The sequence below is a fragment of the Copadichromis virginalis genome, unplaced genomic scaffold, assembly GCF_057382275.1.
Source record: "Copadichromis virginalis isolate Kocher_CV1m ecotype Utaka unplaced genomic scaffold, C_Virginalis_male_GT1.1 unmapped_scaffold_1, whole genome shotgun sequence".
Lineage (NCBI taxonomy): Eukaryota > Metazoa > Chordata > Actinopteri > Cichliformes > Cichlidae > Copadichromis > Copadichromis virginalis.
Window position 1 is genome coordinate 298,000 of NW_028188589.1, and position 20,283 is coordinate 318,282.

Consider the following 20,283-nt stretch of genomic DNA (forward strand, 5'->3'; position numbering starts at 1 on the left):
GCTGTCCTCGTCTCCGCTATCAGGCATCATTATTTTACCATCTCTGTGCAAGTCTGCAAATTTCTTTATTAAATCATGAGATTCCTAAATTCATCAAGTCTCTCTGTGCCTGGGTCACAGAACATGACATCACTGTTTTCTACATTTGAACAATTTAATCCCACATGTGTGAAAGAAAAACACTTTTTTAAAGTCTGTAACAAAACCATCAAATCTGATCAAGGTTATTTAAACGCTGCTAAAGAAGAATGGACTGGAATAAAAATGCATATCCTGACCTTCATTACTGGTTTATTAATAATGAATGATGCTCACAGTGAGGAAGGAGTAAACTGAGTGCAGTTTATGGACAGATTCACTTTTAATGTGTGTGTTTAATATAATACAGACACATAAAAATGATCCTGATGGCTGCAAATCAAAGGTCCCCCTGATTTAAGTGTAGATGTGTGGAGTTCACAGCAGCACGTGTGGGGTGATACTGACACACTGGGGACAGACTGCAGCTGTGGTTGGATGGAAACCTGCAGGTCAGAGGTCACTGTACATGGTCTCGGATTACCTTTCTAAGAACTACAGCTGATTACATCAACTAGCAAAAATCTGCTTTTCCTCAAAATATTTTCACAATAAAAGAAAACAGTAAAGTTTCCCTGAAGTGCTGTAAGTTACAGGATCTCCTGTCAGATAACTGGAGAAGCCCTCTGTGCCAGGAGGGGCTGGATGGCCTCGACCCTCCATGCAGTAATGTGCTGGGTCACTGGGGACCAGTATGGTGACCGGTACTGGCAATGCTGTGTTAGGAACGTCTGAAAGGTTGCATTGTACGTTGAGAAAAGTCATTTTTGCAACCCATAAATATACATATAAGACTTCTAAGAGCTGACTGTGGGAAACATCAGCCTAAATCTGGCTCTTTAAGGGAAATCCAAACGCTTCATCCCCTCAGCTCGAGCAGGCTCTGTGCAGCACACGGTCTCACTTAGCTAGCTGCATTGTGACAGGTCATGTATTAAACTGCTTCCAATCACACCTGCACACGAGAGCCTGGCAGCGTCTGCAGCTCCACCACGACATGAAGCCACGGTCATCATGAGCGCTGCTAAAGGATCTGCCACTGGAGCAGACTGAGACAGCCGCACGATCGGCTCACTGACGGCGACTGTTTGTATCGCTCACGTTCTCATGGCGAGCCTGTGCGGGCTCCTCGCCGTGCACGCAGGAAATGTGCTGGAAATGCTTTGTGAAGAGGAAGCCTTGTCTTTGTCCCCAAGCCTTCTTTCATTTGCAGCTCCCTCCCCCAGGCTGCTGGGCTCCTCGGGGGTTACTCTCTGTGATACCAGCATGGGGCCTGTTGCTGTTTTGTTCTTTGCTAAATGCATGGGGCAAAGATAAATAATCACGTCTTTTGACGAGATTTAATGAACCACAGGTGTTTCTCTGTGGAGGAAAGGTCAGAGGTCATGGACTGCAACCCGTTCTCTCACTGCAGCGATGCTGCTGTGGCCGGATCGTCTGTTTGGGGACCAGATGTGCTTCACAGAGCTGTGGAGGCGGCTCCTTCCATCCAGTGGACACGTTGAAAATAGCTGTCGGCCTCATTCTGGCGCCTGATGACGCTGTTCAGAGGCTCATCGGGGGTTTGTAAATGGGCCAGTGTCACAGCGCGGCCTCACAACTTTGTTCGTTTCATGAAAAGTGTCACTGTTACAGGACTCCAGGGCTTTATTCTTACAGCTCGTGTGGTCTCTTATAACACAGGTACAGAGACAGACAGAGCTGAGGACTGACGTACAGGACGTCCATCTTCATGCTTTGTCACATGTGATTTTGAATGGATGAGTTTGTCTTTGATGGTGGAAGCAGCCGGCAGCTCTTAGAGGAAGCGTGCACCGATGAGGCTTTGGGGTCGGCGTTGCCTCCATGAGCAGCTCCAGCATATCGCTGAGGTTGATGGTGCAACCAGGAGAAAAATGTAAACATGAAGACGCACAAACCTGTTTGTGTCGCCGTGTTTGATTACAGACCCGCAAATACAACTGTTATTTACTCAACACGCGGTGCACTGTTAGCACTGGACATGCCAAGGCATCCTTTTACACTCGTGTGTGTTACGGAGCTGAACTGAGCAGAGTCAGTCTGCTCGTCCAAGCAAACGTGGACGGTGGATGAGGACAAGACAACAACCGTCCCTGTTCTGAGTTTGTTGCTGCTGAGGCTGCTGTGACATCAGTGTCTGCTTCACACTGTGCGTTGTGTTTGTGTGTTTTTAGCTTCACATTTCTTACACGTGGTTCAGCTCGTCGTCACATTTTGATCTCAGACGAACCTGATTGGATCCAAAATGTTCAAATGCTGATTTCATGTATCCAGAGGAGGAGCTGTCCAACCCTGTGTCAACAACATCCTCGCCCCTAAACTGACACCCGGCTGGAGACGGTCACGTCTTAATTCAGTCAGTGTTTCTGAGGATGATGGGCACAAGTCTGATATCTCTGTGATTTTACAGGAAACCTGTCAAATCTCTAAAACCCTGAGAAATGAGGAAGCTGAAGATGCTGTCACAGCACCGTAAGACCTCACATTGTGCTAAATTAATGTTGAACCATTGCACGTTAAACACTTTCAGTCGACTTGGATGTTTTTCTTACTCCAACCTCTCCACGTTGGCTTTGGCGTGACTCAGTGAGGTTGTCCGTCTCTTGGCCATGTGACGGCCTGACCACGGCCGTGTGGCAGCTGGACTCGGTGGCATTGATGGATCGGTGCTAATATTAAAGAGCTGTTTCATATTGGTCCACATAAAAAGAACAGGACTGAGCCTCCAGTGTTCGGAGGTGCTGATGCTCAGCGCAGCACTCATGCTGCTAATCCTGTTACGTCACAGATTAGCGGCGTGCAGCCACACGGAGAGAGTGGGTGATGTCGGGACAAGAACATCCCCCAGTGAGCACCGGTCCCTGCAAAAGCACAGCCCATTGGTCCGATTAGGAGCTGAGGAGACGAGGTGTGATTGGAACATACAGCAGCTGCTACACAACATCTGCACTAGTCTGTGGTCTCTCTAGATTAGGATCAGTGTGGAGTATAGACGACAGCATGTGGTTGCATGTGCAGTTTGCTGCTGGGATGTAGCAGTTACCTCCTCCAGCTGCTCTTTCTTCATTTTTCCATCACAAATACAGCACGATGTGTGTGCAGTGTTTACTCACAGTGACCTCCAAAGGTCACAGTGAGAGACTAAACATGCTGTATGCGAGTCAAAGCTTATGGCCTAATGGGGCCTTTCCACAGTTTAATGGTTTCATCAGAGTAACAATGGCTCATCAGCACAAAGTAAAGATGGTGTCAGACCTGCCAGCGCCCTGCAGACATGTTGCAGCTGAGCCTGATTCCCACTGCCAGTCCAACTTCTTTTTCCATATTTGCACGTGAGGATGATGAGAAGCAAACCAGGTGAGGAGCAGAGAAGGAGATGCATATTCAACAGGATGTGTCATGTCACATGGTTTCATGCTGAGTACAGAGTTTAATCTCAATCAGAATACTTTATTAATCCCAAAGGAAATTACAGCAGGCAGCACGCTGATGCTGCATGTGCACTTACAAAGGAAGCCTCTGACCAACTTTACACAAACATCGACCTGCCTTCTGCATGGAGGGCGTTGGCTGATGATGGCGCTTTGCTCAGGCCTTCATCACACTTAGGACTTAAACTGCTACTGTACCAACTAGGGCTGGGCCATATTATACCGTTCACGGTAATACCGGTATAATGTTAGGCAACGATAGGAAAATGAAATATCGCGATAGAATATGAGTAAAACGCGCATGCGCAGTGCCTTTGTTTTCATACGCACATGGCCGATTGTTGAGTGAAACAGATGAACCAGAATTAGTTTGTAAAAATGGTGCAACTTCCGTGATGTGGAACTGGTTTGGTGTTTGTCCGTCAGATACACAACAAAGCACATTTTTTTGTAGAACATGCAAGCGGCCGTCGTTATTGTCGGACTAAGATGCTCTTAAATCTGGGAGTAATCTGGGTCCTAAACTCCGTATGCTTCAGGTCAAACAACACTGCAGCATCACTTAGAGTTAAAAACTGTCTAAATTCTTTCATCTTTAATAAAACGAACAGCATTGCTGCTTTACCAGGTGTAACTATAAAGTTTAACTTCCAGGCATCCATGAAAACAAAAGTTATTACATTTAACGGAGTTAGAAGTTAGCAGGAAGCTAGCGGAAGTTAGCTCGCTAGTTACCTAAGCATGATATAGCATGTTCTGACTGAGAGATTTCTGAAAAAAATCAAACGTACAGCTCTGCTATCACGTCCAACATAAATGAAGACAGGAAACTAAACAGCAGTGACGTTTGTAGGGTTACTGAAGTTGGGCTAGGTGGTATATAATGATGTGCTACGTGATCGCTAGCGACACAGCTATGTTAGCATAACATTAGCACAGTGAAGCTGGAGGACGAACACTAACACTTTTCCACTTATAAAAGTTAACGTGAAGGTTCCTGATGGTTAGAGACAAATGCAATCGCATGGCAGGATGCTGTAAACGGACCAAACTTCAGTCAGGAGAACAACTGAGATAATCCATCCACAATACGAGGTTAGTCATTAATATACTGCAACAACATGGGAATAGAGCAGCTGCAGAGAATTCAACATTAATGAATCAATGGTACAGAAGTGGAGGAAGCAAGAAGAATGAGTTTAATAAAGTTTGATTTATCTGACTGCTTTGTTTCGCTTAATGTGCCTTATAATCCCGTGCACCTTATGGTCCGAAAAATGCGTACTGCACACTGCAGTTTAATGTTGCAAAGCACCTCTTTTTAACTTCAGTGGATATTATACATGGTTATGCTCAGGATATGTCAGCCCATTTCTACTGGAAATGCCTTTTGGTTAAACTTTCAGCAAGGAATTTGCATTTGCACTGTTACATTTTTATAAAGCTTTAATGTACATAAAAACCAGCTTCTTGTTTAAGTGAAAATATATGGAAGGTTGTCTTTTTGCGCTAGTAATGTTGTGGAGTTGTATTTTGTCTCGCCACAATTATATCGTCAGTTATATCGTTATCGCAAATTTTAAAATATATATCGTGATAAATATTTTTGGCCATATCGCCCTGCTCTAGTAACAACAACATCTGGACCATTAGAAATGCAATAGGGATGCGTAACATCCTGCATGTGGTGCATGTTTCTGTGTGTTATCACACTGATCAGCCTGTGAACCATAAGTGCTTCTAAATTATGACCCGAACTCTAAAACTGCACGTTCTTACAGAAAGCACGGACACGTTAATGTTTCTTTCTGGATTTTCTGCCACAGTCAGAACTGTTGTCTGAAGGTAAGACACGAATGCAATCAGGTAACGTGCTTACACGAAGCTTGTCTTATACAAAAGGCTTCTGGTGTCTAACAGGAAGCAGCTTTGTTGATGCTCCTTCCTGTTGCGCTGTCAGACTGACCCAGTGAAAACATTGAGTCGTGTGGCAGCCTGTGACAGGCTGGTGATCTTTTGGGATGGACCACGGCAACGAGAAGCTTCTGTGCCTAATATTATGGCTGTGATTGACAGCCTTCAAGAAGACGACTGGAATGAAGAACAGGGTAAAAGTGTGAGCGTGGTGGTTAGTTGTCTGGTCCTGAGAACATCTGTAATAACCTTCTTTTCCAGCTGTTTCTGTCAGATGATGCACGTCCGCCTCGTTTAGCGCTGTGAAAGGCGAAGAATAGACTCGCCGCACACGCTCTGCACCAACGGCTGCGTCACGCTTGTGTTTGACGTGCCAGAGCTCACATTTCCTCGTTTCCCAGGAGGGAGGTGCTGTTTGTGTAAACGCCGGTCTGAAAAAGGCTCACACAAATATGGTCTCTCTTTGTTTTTCAGATCACCAGAAGTTGGAGCGCGAGGCCAGGATCTGCCGCCTGCTGAAGCACTCCAACATCGGTAACTAGAGCTCCTGCTTCACTGAGGACATTACAGTTTTATTTATTTCTGTCGACAGTGAACATGAAAGGTCAGCCTTTAAAGGCTGCCCGTGACGTCACATAGCGGCTCTGCCAGGATATTCGCCCGTGCAGCAGCTCTCCTCAATAACTTCATTACTTCAGTCAAATCAGAAGAGCTGAGTCTTAATCTTAGGGTTAGGGCTGCCACAGCTCTCCTGGCTTCTTTGCTCTGTTGAGTCCTCAGAACGAGTGCAAGAGCACACCCCCACTGCCTCATTCCCCAAACTACCCACTGCAGACTCACCCGTCCCTTATTGCAGCACAAGCACAAGGATACTTTCCCTCTGAGCCACAAAGACCTGCAATTATCACCTCAGCAATGACTTTGTGGAAACTGTCATTTGTTTTTCAGTCCTTCTAGTGAAAAAAGAAAGGGACGGGGGAAGTGACAAATGAGGGGATGATGGGGGTTATTTGGTTTGCTGGTCTATTGTGAGCTTGTCTGAATCGGACTAAGCAACACGTGAAATTGGAGGGTTTAGTGTGAAAGTGATGGGGTTTGTGTCCCTGCTCACAGCACGAAACCAAGGCTGACTTCATTCTGCTTTAACGTGGTTTAGTGTCGCACAGACGTGCTGGCTGAACTTACAGGTTACAGAAGAATGCTGCTGTATCTATGTAATGTGCTCTGTTGTGTCAATAACATGAGCTCAGCTCTTAGTCATTTATACGATGTCTAAATCGTGTCTGGACACTAAATATATGTAAACACAGATGAACGGGAATAAAAAGACTAATTTATCTATGAGCAGTTATTTTAGAGATCGTGCTGTTAGATTTACAATGTGTCCATATTTGTTTGATCTTTAGCAAACAAAAGGCAGCTGATTAAGATCAAGTTTGAACAGGTAACCGTACACTTGGCACGCCTCTTACCAGTATCGTCCCAGCAGCATCCAGCTCCACTGCAAGCTCATTGCAGTGATGGATCTCTGATGTCGGCCATGAGAGGAGCTGATGGAAATGCCAAAGATCCCCACAGCGAGAGCGTTCCCTTTGGTCTCTTCATCCACTCGTATGTTGGACTGTCTGAGCTTTCGTGAGCGCTGCTGTTAGAGGAGTCTTTGATAAAGTCCATTATTGGTCACAGCAAACGTGTCTTACATGTGGAGCATGAAACCAGCATGTGACCTGTTGTTTGCCGAGTTCAAGCCCAACATCAATCATTAGACGTGAAGAGTTCTCGATGTGTTTTCAGAGTAATGAATAAATCGTCTGCAGTTACTTGTAAAGTCTGTTTCCACAGGTCCACAGGTAAAATGAACTGTGTTTAAATTGCTGCTGCAGATCTCTGCACACGTGCAGATCTGAAGTAGAAAAACGCCGTCCTCATCAGCTGCTGGTCACGTGGTGCCGGGGCAACAATGAAAACGTAATTTTCCCCTCCTTCTCCCACAGTGCGGCTGCACGACAGCATATCAGAGGAAGGATTCCACTATCTGGTCTTTGACTTGTAAGTGCTGCCTTTGATTGTTACATGTTCCACTAATGCACCACGAAACACGTGTGACTGCGCAGACCACACCCACATCTCACACAAGACGGGTAACCTCGCCGCTGTCCCATGCACCGCCGCCGAGGCATCTGGGGAGCATAAATGCAGCGTGTTGCTTTACTCTAGGGCTGGGCGATATGACCCACAATTCATATCTCGATATCTTTTAGCTGGATGGCGATATACGATATATATCTCGATATTTTTTAAAGCCATAAAGTAAGAACGAACAGAGAGCTCTTAGTCACACTGTGTCCCAGATGTCACACGGGCACTTTTATTAACATACAGCACAGATGTACATGAAGAAATTACTCAAAAATAAATTATCAGCATTCATTAAATAATAATGCTCCATAAATAAAAGAAAACAATGTTGTTTTTGTGCATAACAAAGAGCTCACAATTGTGCAGTCAAAATGTAAACTAATAGACGCTGAGCACAATAACAAAGATTTCACAGCTGCTCTGTTCCCAACTTGTACTGCGTGACTGAGCCTGGAGTTTGAAATCCTCTTCAGGTGCCATTTATGGTCCTTATACACAGTACGGTAATATTACGTCGAAGCACAGTACGTATCACTCTGCGAGGCTCAGCCGTAATGCTCCGACAATCCATCAAGCGGTTTTTTGACAGATTGCTGAGCGCCGTGTTCCACCTAAGATCGGTTCGCGGCCATCAAGCACAACCAGAATTCATACATAAGGCGCGCTGTCAACGTTTGAGAGAATGAAAGGATTTTAGGCCGTGCACCACCTCTGGGCTGCATGGCGTTAGCGTGGTTAGCTCGTTAGCGTGGTTAGCTCGTTAGCGTGGTTAGCTCGTTAACACGTTGACGCCGTCCAGCCCCACGCACGGGGCGATCCACACAGTAACTCGTTAACGGAGATTTGCCGTGTCCATCTGGTCGCTGCCTGCAGGTGAAGCGATGGGGGAGGAGGGGGAGTTGTGTTCAGTGAAGGAGAGGCGGAGTAACGTTGCGTAGAGACAAAAGTGGACGAAAGAGAGGCAAACCTGTGGCTCCACAACTATAATTATAACGTAACATAGACTTTATCGATATAAAGGATATGGTCACATCTTATATCTCATATGAAAATATCTCGATATTTTTAAAAAACTCGATATATCGCCCAGCCCTACTTTACTCCATCTGCTCAGGCACATCCTATACTCCTGCATCCATATAAACATATAAACACGCTGAGATTACTGCTGGCTCACACAGATGGCAGGTATCTGTTCCAGAGTGTTAGGGAAACTATTCTAAAACACTTCTTCAGTAAAGACTCAGAGAAGAGAAACACACAGAGTTCTTGCTAGCAAGGGCAGCTCCCTACTGAGAGACTCCGGTGAGGAACTGCCCTGGTCTTTATTTATACTCCATTGAACGTGTGTGTGTGTGTGTGCGTGTGTGTGTGCGTGCGTGTGCATGTGTGTGTGTGTGTGTGTGTGTGCGTGTGCGTGCGTGTGTGTGTGCGTGTGCGTGCGTGTGTGCGTGCGTGCGGGTGTGCGTGTGTGTGTGTGTGTGTGCGTGTGTGTGGGTGTGCGTGTGTGTGTGTGTGGGTGCGTGTGCGTGTGTGTGCGTGTGGGTGTGTGTGTGTGTGCGTGTGTGTGCGTGTGTGTGCGTGCGTGTGTGTGCGTGTGTGTCTGTGTGTGCGTGTGTGTGCGTGTGTGTGTGTGCGTGTGTGCGTGTGGGTGTGTGTGCGTGTGTGTGTGTGTGTGCGTGTGTGTGCGTGTGTGTGCGTGCGTGTGTGTGTGTGTGTGTCTGTGTGTGCGTGTGTGCGTGTGGGTGCGTGTGTGTGTGTGTGCGTGTGTGTGCGTGCGTGTGTGTGTGTGCGTGTGTGTGTGTGTGCGTGTGTGTGCGTGCGTGTGTGTGTGTGTGTGTCTGTGTGCGCGTGTGTGTGTGTGTGTGCGTGTGTGTGTGTGTGTGCGTGTGTGTGTGAGATCAAAGGGTCATAAAAGGCACATCCTTGGTCAGGAAGAGGGTAGACCTCCCTCACCCTAGATAACATTGGTGAGGAAGTCAAGCAGTTAAAGCACTTAGACTAAAACAGACGTAACTACGTTAATCCTACCATAAAACAATAAGAGAAGGTACGACCTCTCTCGTGCTCCCAGGATGTGGGGGTGCATTCTAGTGTGGAATACACACCAAGCCTTTGCAGCCTGTTAAAGATCACACACAATTAATTATATGCCTCTAAGTATACATGCTTGAATATTTCCTAATACAAATAACTACATGGAGTATTCTACCATATGCAAACTTATATCACTAAAAGATTATACTGACTACTAAATACAATTTTCCATTAACACAGAGCCATCTGCTGAATGTCTTTTTTACCATGTAAGAATCCCAGTTTCCCTGAGTATCCGGCCTGAGTCGCATGGGTTAAAGCTGCTTTTCTTTCTTATGCTGACAGCTCATATTCAGTGTGTGATATATGAGCGATACGGGTGCTATTGCTTCATATATCTCTTTAAAAACGTATCATTTATAAAGATGCTACGTTGCTCCTTCACTGGGAGGAGAGGTTGTACCAATCCAGTATGAGTCTACAAAATACTTATTGTAGAGCAGCTCTGGTGTGAAAATCCTGTGAGGTTCTGGAGTCATCGTGTTCACGTAGTTGGCTGTCACTCCAGAAGGAGGCAACGTGGGTCTTCAGATTGATGCCACAGACAAACTTGTTGAGGGTCAAGGTTTCTGAAAGAGCGTGAGAGCCCTGCAGAGCTGCCACCTTCATCCATAGGTGCTGCCAGCATTTTGCACCAGAGTCACGCTAACGACCGCACCTCCAGTTTTAACAGACATCGCAGAGATCTGTGGGTGTAGCTTTTAAAGCCAGATGCTTTCTGGCTGTATATATGATTTCAGCTGCTCAGTAATGCTGTTGGGCTGTTGTCTTGGTGAAGTAAGCTTCCCAGGAAATAAGCCGTCTGGCAGCAGGCTGTTCTCCGTTTCACAGTTTGGACTCAGTAAGGCACCAAGAGCTCAAATGAAGCAATCGATGTGCAGAAAGTCCGTTTTAATTCTGCAACAATCTTGAATTCTCCCAACCAATCACAGCAGATGGCCCCGCCCCTCCCTGAGGTCTCTTCCTGTTAGAAGGGAGTTTCTCCTTCCCACTGTCGCCAAAGTTGTGCGTCCACATTGAAACGGCCGTAAACGCTGACGGCCTGCCTCATTTCTGTCTGCTGCTTGTTTACTCTCCGGCTCTTTGAAGCGTGGCGGCAGAATGACGAGGAAAAGCAGCGAGTTTTTCAAATGGACTCACAATGAGGAGGAGTTGCTGCTGCGAGTAACACAAAAGTACAAAAGCGAGTGAGAGTTAAAGATGTGAAGCACAGCTCTCTGCAGCTTTAACAGAACAATGCTGTGTAACGCCCTCTGCTATCTTTGGTTAATTGGTCACATGACTGCACCACATGACTGACGTGCGTCATCTTTTTCGAAAAGGCTCCGGGTTCGATGTCCACGCTGTGACGCAAAGATGACGTTTTCCAATGTTTCCGCTTTGGAGAAAACGCTGAGTTTTCCTTGACCGGAAACGGCGTCTCAGTGTGGACGGACGCCAAACGGAGAGAAAAAACCTTCGTAGGAGTCAGGATCCTTCCTCCAACGCTGCTCAGTGACTGCCTCCTCCCTGCTGGGTGTCATCAGCTGTTGTTTGCAGTCATATCTGGCAGCCAGAAAGGAAATGGCTTTCTAAACTCGACGAGCAATAATAAGATCAGAGGTGTGTCTCCTTCCTGGCCACGAGCATCTCCTCTTTTCCCTTCATTGAATCATTGCCAGTATGGATGCCGGGAGACTCTCGCAGTGGGTTAAACCACAAACCCTGGATGAGAGAGGGCATGGCTGCAGCACCATCAAGTTGTTAAAGGGCATTTAGCTGATTTACTTGGCTTAACATCGTCTTTGAACATCTCCAGACTCAGCTGCAACCTGATTCAGTTGTTAGTGCCACTTGATTTGATCTGTGTTACTTGGAAAATCTATCTGACTTGAGTCATGGAAATGTTTTCAGCTGGAAGGAATTCCCCTCCAGCTGAAACGGTAATATTGTTGCCTGGCTGCATCTGCTGGGATCAGGGTTTTCCTCCTCGTGTTCCCAGCTGGGCCCAGTCCCTACAGAGGGATGGAGTTTCTGCTCTAACGTGTGAGACACATGTAGCTGTAGCCACTTTAAAGAGCTGATGTCTCTGTGACCAGCAGTAACTTCAACAAACCAGTCTGAATGGGACCAGTGCTGTACGTGTGCTGGAGCCACACATTCCCCCTGCAAATGAAGTGAAACCAGCTTGTTTCTGCTTTTTGTTTCGCTGTGTTCGTTCCCAGAGTCACTGGTGGCGAGCTGTTCGAGGACATCGTTGCCAGGGAGTACTACAGTGAAGCTGATGCCAGGTCAGTGTGAGCTCTTTCCTTTCTGCGTTACTGTAGACGTGTCATGTGACTCGCTCTCCCTCGGCAGCAAAGGCGTATTCATGCAGCCACAGTGAACTAGAGCAGACACACAATGACAGCTGATCACAGTGGATGTTTGCAAAGCTCATCATGCCTCACGTATGCATCTATGCCTTTTGTGCCCCAAACCCTCTGTACCTTTTCTCTGTCCCTTTATGAGGAGGCTCCTTCCTCAGCTTCTGTTCTGCTTATTAAAAATCACCCATAAAGCAAATAATCCAGAGTAGGGATGGGTATCGTTTAGGTTAGGTTAGCAGTGCTTAAACAATGGAAAAAACACAAACTTTGTCCAAAACCTCTCATGTTTAACTGTTTTTTGTAAAAAGATAACAGTGTTAGCCTTTTCTGCAGCTATGGGGCATATATGGTATCACTCTTGGCTGGAAGCAGTGCTTAAACAATGAAAAAAACACAAACTTTGTCCAAAAACCTCTCATGTTTAACTGTTTTTTGTAAAAAGATAACAATGTTAGCCTTTTCTGCAGCTATGGGGCATATATGGTATCACTCTTGGCTGGAAGCAGTGCTTAAACAATGGAAAAAACACAAACTTTGTCCAAAAACCTCTCATGTTTAACTGTTTTTTGTAAAAAGATAACAATGTTAGCCTTTTCTGCAGCTATGGGGCATATATGGTATCACTCTTGGCTGGAAGCAGTGCTTAAACAATGAAAAAAACACAAACTTTGTCCAAAAACCTCTCATGTTTAACTGTTTTTTGTAAAAAGATAACAATGTTAGCCTTTTCTGCAGCTATGGGGCATATATGGTATCACTCTTGGCTGGAAGCAGTGCTTAAACAATGAAAAAAACACAAACTTTGTCCTAAACCTCTCATGTTTAACTGTTTTCCACTTTTTCTTTGGTCATTTTAGCCTTTTTGGCCAGGGTGAAGGGAGTATCTGCCATCAAACAAGAAGACAGCCGCATGTAGCTATGATGATGTTTGCTAGTTCACCTTACATGCATTAATGTAATAACGTGGTTAGCCTACTCAACGTAAATTACACACAAACAAGATTAAGCTACTCACGCAGAGAAGAACTGCTGCTGCTGCATCATCATCCTCATCATTTCTGCTACACTGGCAGGGCTAGGGGCCAGGACTCTCCTCTTCGGGTTTTTGGGGGATGTTGCTAACTCTGGGTCCGACAGTATCAGCTTAAAGCACTTGTTGCAGGCTGCTGAGTTTGCATCTTTTGCCATCATGGCACCGGACACCGGCACCCATCCCTGATCCAGAGTGACTTTTGTGTAACATGTTAAAGGTTTCCATTGCAGGTTTTATTCCTTCCTGCAGGAGTTATGGACAGTTTCACCTAATTGATGCTGTTTGTGGTGGAGTTTGTGTTTTATATGAAGCAAACTTTGTATTTTCTCTTAACAACTTGAAGGAACAGTTCAGCAGTTCATACGCGTGACTTTATTGAGTGGGTGATGTATTTAGCACACAGATTGGGAGCAGAGGGAAACCCCAGAGTCAAAGAGTACAGCTGCCACCTCAGGCTGAGTGCACGATGGCTGTATGTGATTTTCAGCTTCAGCACTTGTCTGTGGAAGCTTGATGCTTTGGCAGGACTTTACGGTCTGTGCTTGATGTTCTTCAGCCGAGCTCTACGAACGCTTTGGTTAAGCCTCAAACGCTGGTGCAGGTACCTGTGCAGAAATAATTACTGAGGATGCCAAACGTGCAGCAAAAGGTGAGGAACAATGCTGCACGCAGAGAGTGTTAATCGTTTATTCTCAGCAGGCAACAAGACGCAGTGAACAAAATCACATCAGTTTGGTGGCGCCTTCGCCTTCTTCTACGTCCACTTCCACACAGTTTTTGAAGGAAGTCAGCTGGCAAACATCTGGGAGAACTACGCACAGATGTTCTGTGGATGTGGGCGTCCTCAGGTCTCTGATCGCAGACACACTCGATGATGTTGAGATCAGGGGGGCGTCACTTCAGTGCTGCTTGTTCCTCTTTACAGTAACGAGTTCCTGATGAGTTCGGCTGTGTTTGGGCTCCTTAAACAGTCATTCATATTTCTGAAAGCTCTCTTTCTTTACAGCATTTTCCTCACCTGCCTAAGATGTTTGCACAGTGCTGTCCACAGTTTGTCAGACCTGCACAAACGCAGGCTGGTTGTCTAACGGGGCCGAGATAGAGATGGCTCCATGAGCTTGGACAGCAGCAGAAACCTTCGTCAAACACTGTCCCTGGTTCCTGCACCGTAGCTGCTGACAGCTCTGAGTGGCTCTCTCACTGACTTCATACAGCTGGACGCACACGTTTGAATTTATTGAATTTATTTCTCCAATCCTCACAAAGCCAAGAGTCTACATGAAGGCTTAGTTATGTATATACGCCCACAGGAAGTGCTGCAGGAGGCTCTACAGTGACATGCTAATGTGTTGTAGTCATCATGATTGACTACAGCTGGTAGCTTGTCTTTGGATTTGTTTGACAAACTTCAGTGGAGCCTCGCCGTCACCCTCAGAGGAGAGGAAGTTAGGAAGTCCAGGATCAACCTGGGAACCATTAAGACTGTGGTGAAGCGAGTTTTCCACCACCGTGGTTGGAGAGGTTGCCGACCACACAGTGTCCGTATGGATAAATCTTCAAAATGAAGTTTGACGGTGGGACAGGACAAAGAGCTGTTTGGCCCCGATGACAAGAGGCTTATGTTGAGGAGTAAAGCTGAGGTTCCTAAACCTGAGAGCACCGTGCGGACTGTAGGAGCTGTTCTGCTGACAGCGGTGCAGGTAAGAAACACAGCTGGGTTCTCCAGCAGGACAGGACAACATGCTGCTCCGAGCTCCGCCTCCGCTTCAGGGCCCGGACCACGAGCCAACATGTTCAGATCGGTGACGGTGGTCAAATATACCGACAGAATCATCCCCGAATCCTGTTGATGGCTAAAAGCATCATTTTAAGCTGTGTGACTGTAGAGAAATGCCAAATAAATCCAAGCTCGTGCACCGTTGCTTTCAAAGTCCTGCAGGAGAAGAAAACGTGCACTCACATTAGAAATGCAAAGCCCCGTAAAGATGCCCAGGACGAGTGGATGGAAACAGCTGAGCTGTTTACTGTCACCGAGCTTGTGCAGCCATCATGTCCATGCTGCAGTGTATTCATCGCTCATGGTCACCGCTGCGCCTGTGTAGTCTTTGCTCGTGTTTCTAGTCGTGTCTTTGAATGCATCCCTCGTCTCGCCGTTAAACTTCCTGTAGGTTAGTTTAGCGTCCTCGTGTCTCTCGTGCGTCTCACCTGTGTGCTTCTCCTCCTCTGTTATCTGTTCCTGTGTTTATAGTGCGGCCGTAGGATCCAGAATATTTAAAGTTTACCTTTTTAGGTCCTGACAGTGAGCAAAGTTTGTTACCAAGCAGCTGTATTCCTGACACTTTAGCTGTTTCCTGCTTCCGTCTATAGCAAAGACAGACCTGCCTCTGCAGCAGCTCGCACTGCAGAAAGTCTTCACGCCATCGAACACTGAACTGTTCCTTTTCGATGTTCACCTGTCACTGCAGTGCTGCTCCAGGTGTCTGACACTGACCCGTCCTCCCTCTCCTCTCTGCTTCTGGCCTGGTCTGCCTCCACAGTCACTGCATACAGCAGAGTGTAGAAAGTGTAAATCATTGTCACACAAATGGCTTAGTGCACAGAGACCTGAAGGTTAGTAAGGGCCAACCGTTAAGAGACTCGGCCGTGCTGCATCCACTGCCTGATCAGTGCCACGCCCCCTCCACCAGTCACCCTCGCACATCGCCACAGCGGGGCGTTGTGGGCAGGCTGGCTGGAGACGAGGCGGCGGGATGTGTCGTGCAGGCGGGGGCAGGCAGACGCCATCACAGCCTGCCTCTACTGTACGCCACCAAGTGCATGTAGCATCTTTGCTAAGTGGTGCGCTGACACAGCCGCTGTCAGGCTTCGTCAGAGAGAGGAGAAAGATGGTGTGGTTTCATTATGATCATTGTTATGATTCTAAAGGTGGAGCATCATTAGGTTCAATTCAAATTCATTCAGTGTGTTTACACATAAATACAGCAGAGAAAGTTTGAAGCAACGAATTTGCTTTTTAACACTTTTGAATCTATAAAAATGTGTTTAAGAGATGAAAGCAGGAGCAGACCTGAAGCATCCTCACAAACAGGATGTGCTGCACGAGTAACACTTTCAGCACGACACAGTCAGAATACTCTTAGTTATGCAAGCCTGCATCCAGATGTGGCACGCTTGTGTTACATTTCCACAACTGTCTGTCTCTAAGCACCTCCTAGCGTTTGCACACTCCTTCATTGTGTTGGGAGCAACTAAGGGCTGCAGTGTGTTTCTGAAGGATCGATCCACTGTGCAGGCACACACGGACCCGGGCCCTATTTCAGGAAGCCGGTTTAGAAAACTCAGAGTGAAAAACGATACTCAGGGTTGAGTAACCCCGAACTGTCCAACTCGGAATATTCGGTTTCAGAAAGGCTGATAACAATTAGTTCAGTCAACGCGGAGTTGCTTTAACCCCAAGTTAAGCGCGCGCACGAGGATACAGAAAGCCCTGATTAGTGGAGCACAGATTAAGCGAGTCACCATGGAGACGGAGGGAAAGAAGGCGCGGTCAATGTATTTTACAGCGCTTGAGGCCGAAATCCTGATGGCAGCATATGCCGATAACATGCAAATTCTGCGGAAAAAAAGTAACACAGCCCCAGCTGCAAAAGAAAGAGAGCATGCATGGCAAAACATAGCCGACAGAGTCAATGCGTGAGTGTTAATTTAAACATTGATCGAGGGATTTCCACCCATTTAACACGTTATTTTATCATATGTTATTTTATTTGTTATTTTATACATTTTATGTTGTGACGTGATGTGAGCGCAGGTGCAACCCAACAGGCCCCAAACGTTCCTGGCAGCAAGTAAAAATGAAATATAAAAATATAGTCCAAACAGGTGGTGTAATTGTATTATGAGCCATAGTGCTTGGTCTGTTTGTAAATCAATTGCAGTTAGAGGCTACATTAATTTTCTGTCTGTAAGCACTTATTGAAACTATCTGAGCACATTACAAGTACATATTTGCTTACTCTGTATGCTCAAATGTGACCCCGTTATAGCCAACAGAAAAAAAGCGGAGGCCTGAAAAACAGGTGGGGGTCCTCCACCACCACCACTCACAGAGGCTGAGCAGTTGGCTTCCACATTTGTGATAATGTTGGCAGCATCACATATGATCTTCACAGTGCAGAGAACACAAATTAGCATCCATTACTATAATGAAATAATTTGTTAGTTTGAAATGCTACAGGGAACTATGTACCTGTACATTAATGCTGTGGAAAGACTTCCTGTTCACATAGTCTCCTTCATTTACTGAAGGAGCAATGATTGGAATGTGAGTACCATCTATACAGCCAATCACGCCTGGGAACCGTGAGAATAAATGTAAAATTTAAGTAGTAGTTCAAGTATCACCACATCATGAATTAAGTTTTGTTCATCCTGATACCTGCAATTTTGTGGCATCCCTCTTTGATGAATCTTGTGGGTCTGTGACCGGGGAACACAAACGAGTACAGGAGACGTTTCAGTGCAACTGTAACAACCTGACTGCCAGACAGACGGTAGCCTTGGAAACGTGCTCAGCATCACCAATATTATACAGAAAGCTCCCGTTTGCAAGAAACCGAAGTGCAATACAAATAATATGCAATGAACTGAGAGCATGTCCGCGATGTGTCACATGAGCAATATTAGGCCTGAGGATGTTATTCAAATAAATTATAGATTGTGCTGAGAAACGGTAACGTTCACACAGGAAATCATCAGGAAATGATAAAATGTCCGAACGCGCTCTGATCACTCTCTCCCGGCAGAGAATTTGGGCTTCAACATCTACTGGCTCTTCAAGGAAGGGGCACGCCATGTCTGACACTTCCTACAGTCAGGTTTCTGACAAAGAGGCGGAGAAGGTCAGGGTTAGTTGAAGTAAACCTGCTAGGGGGCAGGTTAGCTTCACGGAGTGTGTCGTCATAGTGACTCACTCAGAATTAATCTAAACTCGCTTTGTGAAACTGAAAAACCAGAGTTTTCGTTAACTCAGGGTATACTTACTCAGAGTTTGCACTAAACCGGCTTCCTGAAACAGGGCCCTGAGCTGGTCACCTGATGTCAAACGCACACGGGTCAACCAGCTCTTCTTCAGCGTTGGTGCGTCTGGACCGTGTAGCTTCAGCCCGAGCGTGTCATTAGACGCTACATGTCTGTAATGCTGCATCCATGTTCCATGTTTAGGAGGAACCATGTAACCTACACAAACATGTAGTGAACCTGCAGCACTATATTTGGTTTGTCAGTCACAGGTTGCTTCAAACTTTAACTGCTTCATTCACATGTTGTCTTCAGTAAAGTTTGTAACATTATCCTGTAAAGGGACACACTGTGTCAGCTCCTGTAATAAACCACACTATTCTGTAGCTCCGCCTCTCTGCCCCGCCTCCAGATCTAACCTCTGCTCTGAGGCTCGGGCAGAGAGCTGTGTGTGAGGATGATGATGAAGTTCCAGGATGTGTTTTAACTGTGGCAGCACAGAAAAAGCCCCGTTGAGTGAACGGCCCGTTTTCAGCCAAATTACCTCAAGTTGCTGCTAATTTTAGCTTCTGGGCGGCGAGTTGCCACATTACTGAGCTCCGCCCACTAACACGCCAGCTCCCCGAGGCTCAAAGCAAGCTCACAGCTACAAATATGAGTGTTAGCTCGTCACTAACCCATGCCCCCTGGTGTTTGCATGCAGTCACTGCATTCAGCAGATCCTAGAGGCTGTGCTGCACTGCCACCAGATGGGTGTGGTCCACCGCGACCTCAAGGTGAGTCGATACAAACGGTCTCTCTCTGTCCTTTTGTCCTGATGCTTTCCAGTTATGCTCTTTCCTTTTCCCTGTCAGTATTCTGAAGTTCTCATCAAAACACTTGGTCTTCACCAGCAAAAGTTGGAACATTTCTCTAAAATACAAGGAACCAACAATGGCTGCGCGCCTGTTTCTTTAAAGAGCAGCGTCTGCTTAGTGTCAAAAGTGTTGTTGGGTAATGATTGTTGTGCTAAGTTCAACTGTTGAGGAAATTCAGTGTGACGCTATAATTTGAATGGTCCTTCCAGGAACGACGCCCTCACGGAGCCATCAGCTCTGCATCTGTAACCAGGTCAAATGCTTTACGTGGAGCCGCTGAGCACATTGTGGTGTCTCATCGTGGGTAATTGCACTAATGCCTCCGCAGCGGTCTCTCTAATGCTGCTCTCCTCCTGTGGTTCGCTCCCGAAGCTCTAATTTGTCAATCAAATGAAGCGGGCGTGTCTGAGGTTTGCTTACCTGCAGCAGTAAGCTGACGTTTTGCATCTGTCGGCTGCCCTCGCCCCGCACTCTGATTGGCTGTTGCCAGGCAGCTGCCACAGTTGACTGCAGAAACACAAAGAAAAGCAAATGCAGCCGAAACAAACGAGCGAGCGGGAGCTGTAGAAACAGCCACGTTTTTGTGTGTGTGCACTCGTGTGATTCGATTCCTGCACATGATGGTCTGTGCAAACACACACATGCTGTGGAGGTCGATGTGTAGGAAAGAGTCCTGGGTTACACATGCCTGCACTGTGACGATGTTTTCTGTTCACATAAATCCAGCGCAGTCATCTTACACTGTGGAGGCTTTCTGTCAGTGTAAAGATTTAACATCCTGAGATGCTTGAATGTAAGAAAAAGGAGTGTGATGATGAAGCAGCGCTGCTGTGGTCAGTGAGAGGCTTAAACTGTGAGAAATAACAGGAAAAGTTCTTTGTGCAGACAGAGTCTGTCCTGTTTGTGTTTCACTGTAAACCCACAGTTAAAACCAAATGTGCACATTTATAAAGCAGGAACTATTACTGCTTTCCTTTGGTGCTGTGTGGTTGGTCACAGGGAGTCATTGCCAGTAGAAGCTGAAGCATTTCTGCCCGTCTCCACGAGGACCAGCTGGACGTTCTTTGGTGGGTTGGCTCTGGGGCGCTGGCCTTATGTTGACACCCCGCTCTAAGACTTGATCTCTGTTGTTTCCGATTATCAGCCTTTGTAATATCCACATTATCCTCCCACATATTCTCCAGAGACACAAGAATAGAAGCCACTCGAACAGCTCCGACAGAGTGTTGGTGATCAGCCAATGTCAGCGCAGCCAATGAGGAAGCGCGGTGTTCAGAGTCACAGGCGGAGAGGATTTTGATGGCTTTCTGGATCTAATCTCGTTTATTTGTCACCTTTCTGAAAGT

The 20,283-nt window shown here is 46.4% G+C and overlaps 1 protein-coding gene across 12 annotated transcripts in view; it reads left to right on the plus strand.

Moving 5' to 3' along the window:
- The window catches only part of LOC146679438 (calcium/calmodulin-dependent protein kinase type II delta 1 chain), an 81,044-nt gene that overhangs the window by 30,062 nt on the left and 30,699 nt on the right, over positions 1–20,283 (plus strand). For all 12 annotated transcript variants that reach the window (XM_085450327.1, XM_085450330.1, XM_085450335.1 and 9 more), the window contains exons 3-6: positions 5,919–5,978; positions 7,439–7,493; positions 11,885–11,950; positions 18,784–18,856. In XM_085450327.1, the coding sequence (XP_085306453.1) occupies positions 5,919–5,978; positions 7,439–7,493; positions 11,885–11,950; positions 18,784–18,856 (254 nt within the window). The remainder of the gene's footprint in view (positions 1–5,918; positions 5,979–7,438; positions 7,494–11,884; positions 11,951–18,783; positions 18,857–20,283) is intronic.